This window comes from Coregonus lavaretus (assembly GCF_964263955.1).
Source record: "Coregonus lavaretus genome assembly, contig: HAP1_SCAFFOLD_4762, whole genome shotgun sequence".
Classification (NCBI taxonomy): Eukaryota; Metazoa; Chordata; class Actinopteri; order Salmoniformes; family Salmonidae; genus Coregonus; species Coregonus lavaretus.
The window spans coordinates 35,001-46,998 of NW_028163594.1; the positions used below are offsets into that span (position 1 = coordinate 35,001).

Here is an 11,998-nt window from a genome sequence, read left to right on the forward strand (position 1 = left end):
AAGAGATGCTGGTCTGACACTAAGCAGTGCTGGACACGCTAAGAGAAGCTGGTCTGACATTGAACATGAAGAAGAGCAACTTCTGCCAAACCTCCCTGAAGTTCCTTGGCCATATTGTGTCTTCTGACGGCATCCATGTGGATCCTGAAAAGACAGAGGCTGGACAAGACTTCCCTGTGCCAACCGCCCTCAAGACCCTTCTACGGCTCCTTTGGATAGCAGGATGGTACCATCAGTCTGTGTCCAACTTCCCCCTGGTGGCAGAACCTCTCAACGCATTGAAGTGGAAAAGAGTGAAGTTCCGATGGACGGCAGAGTGCCAGACCTCCTTTGAAACCCTGAAAACGGCACGTTGTCACACACCTCCCATTTTGGGTCATCCCAACTTCGACTGACCTTTTTGTTGTTTACACCTGATACAAGTGATCTGTCCTACTCCAACAGACTGGACTTGGCACTGAAGAAGTGCCAGCGTTTGCCAGTCGGACATTGAATGGAGCAGAACGGAACTATTGCACAACCGAACAAGAGCGCCTTGCAGTTGTCTCCGCTTTGGAAAAGTGAAGGGACTACCTGGAAAGAAGATACTTCACTGTGGTCACTGACCATTCCTCCCTTGTGTGGGTGTTCAAGACCAACAAACCAAGCACCAGACTCATCAGATGGGCTCTACTGTTGCAAGAGTTCACCTTTTGCTGTAGAATACAGAAAAGGAAAGTACAACACTGTTCCAGATGCCTTATCCAGAGCTCCTGCTGATGGTAATAGTGGCACTCATCTTACATGTGCTACTGTCCTGTCTGGCAGTCGAAACTCACCCAAAATGGACGTTCCAATCTCTAATGAGGCCATCTGGAAGGCCCAACAGGATGATCCAGAAGTACAGGCTTGTGGAATGTACAAACCAGGACGGAAGACTGCTGGCAAGTTTCAGTAAACTGTGGTTAATCGACCTTGGGAAATGTTAGTGGATTTGTTGGGTCGAAACAGAATGTGTACATACTTGTTTTTGTTGATTACTATTCCAAGTGGGTGGAGCTCTTTGCCCTTCGCGATCTCTTTGAGGAGACCTGCCAAAGATGGAACCTGAGACAGAAGTTGACCACGGCCTATCACCCACAGACCAACCTCACTAGAGGGTAAATTAAACATTGAAGACAATGGTTGCTTCCTATGTAGGTACCCAGCACAAACACTGGAACAAGCACCTTCACGAGTTTCGTTTTGCCCTGAATTCTTCTGTGCAAGAGTCCGCTGGAGTCACCCCTGCAGAGCTAAACCTCAGTTGTCCCCTCAGAGGACCCTTGGATATGGTGCTACAGCCCCAGCAGGTTACCCCTGACTCTGCATGCTATGACCAGGTTACCCCTGACTCTGCATGCTATGACCAGGTTACCCCTGACTCTGCATGCTATGACCAGGTTACCCCTGACTCTGCATGCTATGACCAGGTTACCCCTGACTCTGCATGCTATGACCAGGTTACCCCTGCCTCTGCATGCTATGACCAGGTTACCCCTGACTCTGCATGCTATGACCAGGTTACCCCTGACTCTGCATGCTATGACCAGGTTACCCCTGACTCTGCATGCTATGACCAGGTTACCCCTGACTCTGCATGCTATGACCAGGTTACCCCTGACTCTGCATGCTATGACCAGGTTACCCCTGACTCTGCATGCTATGACCAGGTTACCCCTGACTCTGCATGCTATGACCAGGTTACCCCTGACTCTGCATGCTATGACCAGGTTACCCCTGACTCTGCATGCTATGACCAGGTTACCCCTGACTCTGCATGCTATGACCAGGTTACCCCTGACTCTGCATGCTATGACCAGGTTACCCCTGACTCTGCATGCTATGACCAGGTTACCCCTGACTCTGCATGCTATGACCAGGTAGTCCACCTCCACGACTTGAGAGCGCTTGTCTCAAAGAACATGATCAAGGCCCGTCTCAAGCAGAAGAATAAATTATGATAAGAAGAGACGAGACATGCAGTTCAAGGTCAGTGATCGGGTGTGGCTACGCTCCCATCCGTACTCAAAAGCTGAACAATTCTTCTCGGCCAAGCTCGCTCCTTAAATGGCAAGGACCATATAGAATTGTGGTGCAGAGGGGCCTTCTGAACTACCGAGCGGTGAAAGCGGACACAGTTGAAGATATGCCCGTTGTCCATGTCTCACGCCTTAAGGCCTGTTACCCCTCGGCTGAGCAATTGGAGGAGATTGAGCGCCGCAAGGTTCTGGTTATCTTTGAAGAGGAAAGTGATGAGACTTTTCTTGGTTTCCCAGACCAAGATGTGCCTTCCATGGCAGTGGTCAACCTTTTCCGGGGGAAGGGGGTGTGTGACGGCCCTGAATTTGTCTGAACTGTCTCAGTGCTTCTCCTGCCGATGTTGCGCTTCCCCATTAATTCCCTATTAAATAGCCAGCATCAGCTGCGCAAATGAGGGTTTTGACAGTGGTGCTAACGAGGAAGTGTTCTACCCTCAGTTCCGAAGCTCCTTTACTCCTTTTTTTGTTTTGTTGTATTTAAAAGTGTTTATTGTAGCCGTGTCGCAAGATCCAATCATTTCTTCAGTTGGACTACCCATCTCAGTTGGACTACCCATCTCAGTTGGACTACCCATCTCAGTTGGACTACCCATCTCAGTTGGACTACCCATCTCAGTTGGACTACCCATCTCAGTTGGACTACCCATCTCAGTTGGACTACCCATCTCAGTTGGACTACCCATCTCAGTTGGACTACCCATCTCAGTTGGACTACCCATCTCAGTTGGACTACCCATCTCAGTTGGACTACCCATCTCAGTTGGACTACCCATCTCAGTTGGACTACCCATCTCAGTTGGACTACCCATCTCAGTTGGACTACCCATCTCAGTTGGTCTCCGCTGTTCTCCGTAGGCCTTTCTCTGCCCGACTCACTACACCTTTTTCCAACCGGTATCTCATTTTGTTTTAGTGTGATTTACACCGTGTTGGTTTATGTGTTCAGTTTTAGGTGAAGACTACTGAGATTTCAGATAACCTTTATTGTGTGTGGAACGGGAGTTTATTGTAATCTGATTGTATGAAAGAGACCGGTTTTATGCATCACTTAATGAATGGACAAACATTGCGTGACTGAGGTGACTTGAGTTCACTTGAATTCATTTACCGGGCTGGACTCTTTTTTTTTTTATGCCCGAGGCACGTGGCTTTTCGTGACGAACCAAAGATCATTGTGTTGTGAACGTTTTTTAAGGGTTTATGAAAAAAGTGTGTTACATTTTTGAGTCATTTGTGTTGGTGTAGACTTGACGGACCAGACGGAACTCATTCCCTCACAAACAAAAAGGAAAAATCTATATTTTCTCTGGTAGGCACGACCTACCTGGTACCCCTAACAAACAAACAACCTCAAGTCAAAACCGTTGGGTCATGCAAAAAGACAATGATCCAAAACACACAATCAAGTCTACATGAAAATGGTTAAAAAGCGACAGATTTTAAATTTTGGAATGGCCTAGTCAAAGTCCAGACCTAATCCCAATTGAGATGTTGTGGCAGGACTTGAAACGAGCAGTTCATGCTTCAAAATCCACAAATGCTGCTGAGTTAAACCAGTTCGGCATGTAAAAGCGGGCCAAAATTCCTCCACAGCGACGTGAGCGACTGATCAACAACTACAGGAAGCATTTGGTTGCAGTCATTGCAGGTAAAGGTGGCACAACCAGTTATTGAGTGTAAGGGGGAAATTACTTTTTCACACAGGGGAATTGGGTGTTGCATAACTTTGTTAATTAAATAAATATAATAAGTATCATTTGTTTGTGTTATTTGTAAACTCAGGTTCCCTTTATCTAATATTAGGTTTTTGTTGAAGATCTGATAACATTCAGTATAGAAAATATGCGAAAATCCAAAATGGGACAAATACTTTTTCACGGCACTGTAACCCAAAATAACATATACTGAATGTTTGATAAATACCTCAATATCAACAGAGGGGACACAGCACAAACACGACACACGACATTGGCAGAACAAGGCACCGAGGTCCTACAAAGCATCACAGTGTAGGTAGACAGACACCTTGCAATACAATATGTCAACTTATGTAAACAACAAACACTTAGCAGAGGTGATGAGAGAGATTTGAGGGAGAGATAACGACTAGCAACAAAAGCATAATTGGTAGTGTACCAATGTGTGCACCAACTCAGTGGTTTTGTGGTTAGGGTGTCCGCCATGAGATTGGAAGGCTGGGAATTCGACACCCTATGAGTCATGCCAAAGACAAAAAATGGTTTCCCGATGCATCTCTGTTTGACACTCAGCATTAAGAGTTAAGGCCCTGTGGTAGACTAGCGTCCTGTCTATCAAGCTGCCTCAAGCTACAGAAAGGCTCCTGCTCCTATGAGTCATTCCGGCTACTTACTGCTAATGTAGGCTGTTTTCTACTGCCAGTATACTATAAGCGTTACTGAATGTGTTACCTAGCCTGAAATCCCAAACCTGTTTTGCTAAAGTTCCACTTGTGTCATTGTTTTGCATGACAAGGACTGGTAAGGCGTGGAATGATAGCAAAAAATAGACTGGTACCCAGGCTATGAGTTACTGTATGTGTGGCTGTTATTATGGTAGTGGGGGTAATCCAGTCAGTCGACAGTGCCAAAAGGAGGTCAGCCAGCCTGAATCAAACGGCAAGCAGGATGTCTCCCTCCCTCCCTGGATGTCTAGGTCCTCAGGGCTCAGGTTCTGCACCGCCATTGTTCCCCCGTTGGACTCGCTGAATCACTGGCTGAATAACCCGCTCGATCACTGGCTGAATCAGCCGAGCGACAACAATGGCCTCTGCTAGAGTTGAGGAGGTTTAGGATGTGCTGTCAGTCCATTGTGTCCAGGCGTAAGTGCCAGCGCTTCCCAGGACTAGCGATGAGAAATCAGAGGAGAAGGTATGGTCAAGTGGTACACTGTTATTATCAGGGCATTATCAGGGCATTATCAGGGCAGAGGCCAGCAGTTGTAAGCCAAAGCAGTTGAGAGTAACAGACAGTATCTCTTGGGATTCTCTAAATTGAGTATGGTAACAATAGCCTGGTCCCAGATCTGTTTGTGCTATCTAACTCCTGGTAGGCAAGACGGCACAAGCAGATCTGGGATCGGGCTATTATAATGAATGACACCTTACCTGTGGTCTGGAGGGAGATAGACCTGGGGATAAGAATGGGGTTAGAGCAGCTGCAGAGCATAACAACATGAGTTGTTTCAATCAACGAAGAAGTCAAGTGTGACTAAGACAATATCTTGTTCTATACAATTAGTCTAATGCTAAGTCAATCGGTTTAGTCTAGTATCCTTATCCTTATTGGTTGTGTGTGTGTGTGTGTGGTTTGTAGGGACTTCCGAGTGGGCAGCGAGGGCGACAGGGGTGGAGTAGAGTACCCCTTGAGCAGACAGAGGAGCGAGGACAGCCTGCCCCCGTCCCGCTACAGCAGCCGGCCCCCCACACGCTCCGGCAGCCGGCCCAGCACCAGCGAATCCCTGCACCACTCCATGGGTAGGTGATGCTGTATCTTCTGGGTCAGCATGGACGTGTGTGTGTGTGTGTGTGTGTGTGTGTGTGTGTGTGTGTGTGTGTGTGTGTGTGTGTGTGTGTGTGTGTGTGTGTGTGTGTGTGTGTGTGCGTGTGCGTGTGCAGACAGCGGATATCACTTTACAATAACTTTATTGTCCATAGTCACAGCGGACAACTTTGGAAAGTAGTAGACTTCACAAACATTAAAAAGTAAACATTAATATAGACAGTTTTTTGTTCCAGCGTTACATTTGTTAGCAGAGAGATTAGTGGTTGCTAGATAGCCAGGTAGAAGCTGTTTACTTTATTTAGCAATCGCTTTTGTCCAAAAATGACAAGGCGTCTCCGGTTTTGTTTACATTCTGCAATTGTGAAACGCCTTCAATGTGTAAATGACTCAAATGTAAATGCATTCACTCTCCATGTGTATTAGAAAATCACCTCGGTCAATAAATGTTTCCTATTGAACTTTGAAACAGAATAGTTATTTTGATCAGAGATAGATGATACAGGCTTTGGTTTGAAGTGTGTGAGAGTTAGCCATCAACTTAACTGATAAATTATATTGTAGAAATAACAAGATGCTTCTCTTTCACATAAATGTTTCATTGCAGTAGCTTAGATACCCGATGGGCTACGTTAGCTTTACAGTCTTTGCACCTTAACTGTAATCTTGTCTTGCTATAAAAAGATGACCTCGTACCTTGCAGTACACTCTTAGGGAAAAAAAAGTGCTATTTAGAACCTTAAAGGGTTCTTTGGCAGTCCCCATAGGAGAACCCTTTGAAAACCCCTTTTTGGTTCCATGTAGAACCCTTTCCACAGAGGGTTCTACATGGAACCAAAAACGGTTCCACCTGGAACCAAAAAGGGTTCTCTTATGGGGACAGCCGTAGAACCCCTTTTGGAACCCTTTTTTGTAAGAGTGTATATTTCCAAGAAGTGTTCCTTGTCGTTGTAGGTCGATTTCATTATGTCTGCACTACAGAGGGCTCCGTTGGTCTGATAATACAGGACTAGTAAAGCTCCACCCACTGGCTTTCTGTCCAACACCCACCCACTGGCTTTCTGTCTGACACCCACCCACTGGCTTTCTGTCTGACACCCACCCACTGGCTTTCTGTCTGACACCCACCCACTGGCTTTCTGTCCGGCACCCACCCACTGGCTTTCTGTCCGACACCCACCCACTGGCTTTCTGTCTGACACCCACCCACTGGCTTTCTGTCTGACACCCATCCACTGGCTTTCTGTCCGACACCCACCCACTGGCTTTCTGTCCGACACCCATCCACTGGCTTTCTGTCCGACACCCACCCACTGGCTTTCTGTCTGACACCCACCCACTGGCTTTCTGTCCGACACCCACCCACTGGCTTTCTGTCTGACACCCACCCACTGGCTTTCTGTCTGACACCCACCCACTGGCTTTCTGTCTGACACCCACCCACTGGGTTTCTGTCCGACACCCACCCACTGGCTTTCTGTCCGACACCCATCCACTGGCTTTCTGTCCGACACCCACCCACTGGCTTTCTGTCCGACTCCCACCCACTGGCTTTCTGTCCGGCTCACATCCGCTAACACACGTACTGGTTTTAGGCGTATGTGACGCAACTCACTTGCTAGCCATGGTCCCAGCAATTTTGTGCCCTATAAGCCATATCAAAAGGCTTAGAAAACCTAAGAAATACTTTAGGTTAAATTACCAGAGGTATTACAGACGTAGTTTTAAAGAGCAGTGTTGGAGAGACTTGCAATTATTATTGCGCTACCTTTTATAGCCTACCTTTTAGGAGTGGGACGATTTTCAGACCGAGACAAATTTGTATTTATAGACAATGTAGTGAACTATAGCCTAGTCGTATTTAGGAAGTACATTTCCTTGGAATTTCAACTTTATTTAAATGAGACCACACATAGGTGCACTTGATCGCGCAGCCTAACCTTTTGGAAACCCTGTTCCAGGGCAACATATAATGACAGAAGAGAAGCTACATGTATCTAATTATAGACAAGTTGACTAACAAAATGTCGGAAATTACAAGCAGAAACATATCAAAATCAGGCAAAAAAAAAAGAAATGGTGGACCCACTGGCAAACAATCATTCAGCCATCTGACTGTAGTCTACAGCCAGAGGAGGGTGGTGGGAGGAGCTATAGGAGGACCGACTCATTGTCATGACTAGAATGGCATCAATGGAATGGAGTCAAACACGTTGTTTCCATGTGTTTGATAGCATTCCATTGATTCCATTCCAGCTACCACCATGTGCCCATCCTCCTCTGCCTACAACTCATTTTCTATATTAGCGTGTCGGGGTCGGTTGTGGGCCTCAGATTTTCACTTTATCACATATAGTCGGGTGGTTGCAGATGGGTTGTCCACTTCCTTCAGTGGTTTCACCATTCATAGATACAGTATGTCTTAAATAGTAATGGTTAGTTAGCACTTGGTTAGCACAATGACACCTTTAATGGATTTGCAAATACATTACTTGAGGGATATAGACAAGACACTCCATTTTTTTAAATCCTCATTGTATTAGTTGGGATTCGGTTCAATTGTGGTGAATCAAAATAATAATTTGTGAATCAAAATAATAATTTGTGAATCGCCGAACTAGATGTAGCCTTTCTTTTGGATAATGTGGCTTCAAAACTAGTTTTTTAGATACGGTACTTCCAGTTGATTTAGGCATTCAATGTATGGGACATTGCAACTCAATAGATGCTAGTCAGCATGCAAAGGAAACACTTCCAAGGTAGCTAAGATAAATATGACTAAACTAGAAAAGCTACATTTCATGAAGAACATGTGGGGGCTTGCTTCAGCTGAATAAAAAGATGTGTAGCCTGCCATAGCCACTTGATCTTTGATATATTGAATGAGCAAATTATTTCAAAAGGCAAAAAAACGTATTTGGTTGTAATGTTGAAATGTTTTACATCATGGGTGGTCAACCATCCTCCAGGAGAGATAATGGGTGCAGGTTTTTGTTCTAGCCCCCCCCCCCCCCTCTAACAAACCACATTTTAGAAATGATCTACTCAACCAGACCTTGATAAACTGTCTCTGATGTGTTTGAGCAGACCCAGTAGCTCTCCAGACTGATGGTTGACCAGACTGTGTTTTAACCAGTTGCCTAACACGTATTCTACTTTGTGGGGGGTTAAGTGCCTTGCTCAATGACAGGAGATGGTACATGTGATCGGTGAGCAACCTCCCAGTGTACCACATTCTGCTTACTTTTTAATACGTACATAAAGTCATGGAAAAGTCATGATATTCCATCTGTTAAAATGTTGTCGAACCCTGCAATAAGGATTCCTATCATTAATATTATTTTATTTAAATAGGTGCATGTGTGTTAATGACGCTGGGGCTGTTAGGAGTGTGACATGACCTCTCCTGTCCTGTCTCTCAATTCAATTTCAATTCAATTTCAATTTAAGGCCTTTAATGGCTTGATTTGGCGATTTTTACATTTTAATGCTGTCAACTGAGCGTTTGGCTAAAGGGAGAACTTAACCGTTGACTTTGCCAATTGTAAAGTCAGTAATCATGAAGTAACTTGGCACATTTGGGCAGTTTCAAACCCACCCATGAGAGTTGGTGTAACAGTAGACCAAATGTGTATCCGGTGTTTGGCCGGGAAGCGTCTGCAGTGGACTCTCTTTCCCTCTCTCAATTCAATTCAATTTCAATTTCAATTTAAGGCCTTTATTGTATGTTAACATTGCCAAAGCAAGTGAAGTAGATAATAAACAAAAGTGAAATAAACAATAAATATTAACAGTAAACATTACACTCTGAAGTTCCAAAAGAATAAAGACATTTCAAATGTCATATTATGTCTATATACAGTGTTGTAACAATGTGCAAATAGTTAAAGTATAAATGGGAAAATAAATAAACATAAATATGGGTTGTTTTACAATGGTGTTTGTTCTTCACTGGTTGCCCTTTTCTTGTGGCAACAGGTCACAAATATTGCTGCTGTGATGGCACACTGTGGTATTTCACCCAATAGATAAGGGAGTTTATCAAAATTGGGTTTGTTTTCGAATTCTTTGTGGATCTATGCAATCTGAGGGACATATGTGTCTCTAATATGGTCATACATTTGGCAGGAGGTTAGGAAGTGCAGCTCATTTTGTGGGCAGTGTGCACATAGCCTGTCTTCTCTTAAGAGCCAGGTCTGCCTACGGCGGCCTTTCTCAATAGCAAGGCTATGCTCACTGAGTCTGTACATAGTCAAAGCTTTCCTTAAGTTTGGGTCAGTCACAGTGGTCAGGTATTCTGCCACTGTGTACTCTCTGTTTAGGGCCAAATAGCATTCTAGTTTGCTCTGTTTTTTTGTTAATTCTTTCCAATGTGTCAAGTAATTCTGTTTTTGTTTTCTCATGATTTGGTTGTGTTGTTGTCCTGGGGCTCTGTGGGGTCTGTTTGTGTTTGTGAACAGAGCCCCAGAACCAGCTTACTTAGGGGACTCTTCTCCAAGTTCATCTCTCTGTAGATGATGGCTTTGTTATGGAAGGTTTGGGAATCGAATCGGTTATAGAATTTAACGGCTATTTTCTGGATTTAGATAATTAGAGGGTATCGGCCTAATTCTGCTCTGCATGCATTATTTGGTGTTTTTCGTTGTACACAGAGGATATTTTTGCAGAATTCTCCATGCAGAGTCTCAATTTGGTGTTTGTCCCATTTTGTGAATTCTTGGTTGGTGAGCGGACCCCAGACCTCACAACCATTAAGGGCAATGGGTTCTATAACTGATTCAAGAATTTTTCGCAAGATCCTAATTGGTTTGTCGAATTTTATGTTCCTTTTGATGGCATAGAAGGCCCTCCTTGCCTTGTCTCTCAGATCGTTCACAGCTTTGTGGAAATTACCTGTGGCGCTGATGTTTAGGCCGAGGTATGTATCGTTTTTTGTGTGCTCTAGGGCAATGGTTTCTAGATGGAATTTGTATTTGTGGTCCTGGCAACTGGACCTTTTTTGGAACACCATTATTTTTGTCTTACTGAGATATACTGTCAGGGCCCAGGTCTGACAGAATCTGTGCAGAAGATCTAGGTGCTGCTGTAGGCCCTCCTTGGTTGGTGACAGAAGCACCAGATCATCAGCAAACAGAAGACATTTGACTTCAGATTCTAGTAGGGTGAGGCCGGGTGCTGCAGACTGTTCTAGTGCCCTCGCCAATTCGTTGATATATATGTTGAAGAGGGTGGCGCTTAAACTGCATCCCTGTCTCACCCAACGGCCCTGTGGAAAGAAATGTGTGTTTTTTTCCAATTTTAACCGCACACTTGTTGTTTGTGTACATGGATTTTATAATGTCGTATGTTTTTCCCCCAACACCACTTTCCATCAATTTGTATAGCAGACCCTCATGCCAAATTCAGTCAAAAGCTTTTTTGAAATCAACAAAGCATGAGAAGACTTTGCCTTTGTTTTGGTTTGTTTGTTTGTCAATTAGGGTGTGCAGGGTGAATACGTGGTCTGTCGTTCGGTAATTTGGTAAAAAGCCAATTTGACATTTGCTCAGTACATTGTTTTCACTGAGGAAATGAACTATTCTGCTGTTAATGATAATGCAGAGGATTTTCCCAAGGTTGCTGTTGGCGCATATCCCACGGTAGTTATTGGGGTCAAATTTGTCTCCACTTTTGTGGATTGGGGTGATCAGTCCTTGGTTCCAAATATTGGGGAAGATGCCAGAGCTAAGGATGATGTTAAAGAGTTTAAGTAGAGCTAATTGAAATTTGTGGTCTGTATATTTTATCATTTCATTGAGGATACCATCAACACCACAGGCCTTTTTGGTTTGGAGGGTTTGTATTTTGTCCTGTAGTTCATTCAATGTAATTGGAGAATCCAGTGGGTTCTGGTAGTCTTTAATAGTTGATTCTAAGACTCTGTGTCTCTCTCTCTGTGTCTCTCTCTCTTTCTGCTCACACACAGACTCTGAGTATGGCCGTTCGTCCCAGGAGTCTGAGTTGGATGGGTCGTATGAAGGACGAAGAGCCAGAAGGAGGAGCGCAACGGACACTCTGCCAGGTGAACACACACATACACACACTAATGTATCGACTTAAAATAACATGACTTACATGCACTCATTTACACATAAACAACACTTATATTTACATACAGTACATCCCACACACTCATGTTTATACACTTTCTCTCTCACACACACACTACTGGTGCCCTGGCCACCGTTAGCTGTGGCAGACTATAGGAGAGCGAGGGCAATGTGACAGTGTGACATTCTTCGCTGAGAGTGACACATCACTACTGGAATGTCTGGAGAGTCCCCCCCCCCCCCCCTCTCTCTCTCTCTCTCTCGCGCTTTCTCTTCGTCTCTCTCTCTCTCTCTCTCTCTCTTTCTTTTAGTCTCTCTCTCTCTCTCTCTC

The 11,998-nt window shown here is 44.6% G+C and overlaps 1 protein-coding gene across 1 annotated transcript in view; it reads left to right on the plus strand.

The window, feature by feature from the left end:
* Positions 1-11,639, plus strand: part of LOC311117957 (lisH domain-containing protein ARMC9-like) — a gene marked incomplete at both ends in the record, with an annotated part of 40,671 nt that extends 29,032 nt beyond the window's left edge. Inside the window, 2 exons of the mRNA XM_084192845.1 lie at positions 5,393-5,553; positions 11,544-11,639. Coding sequence (XP_084048971.1) covers positions 5,393-5,553; positions 11,544-11,639 — 257 coding nt within the window. The remainder of the gene's footprint in view (positions 1-5,392; positions 5,554-11,543) is intronic.
* Between the last annotated feature and the right edge of the window lie 359 nt (positions 11,640-11,998).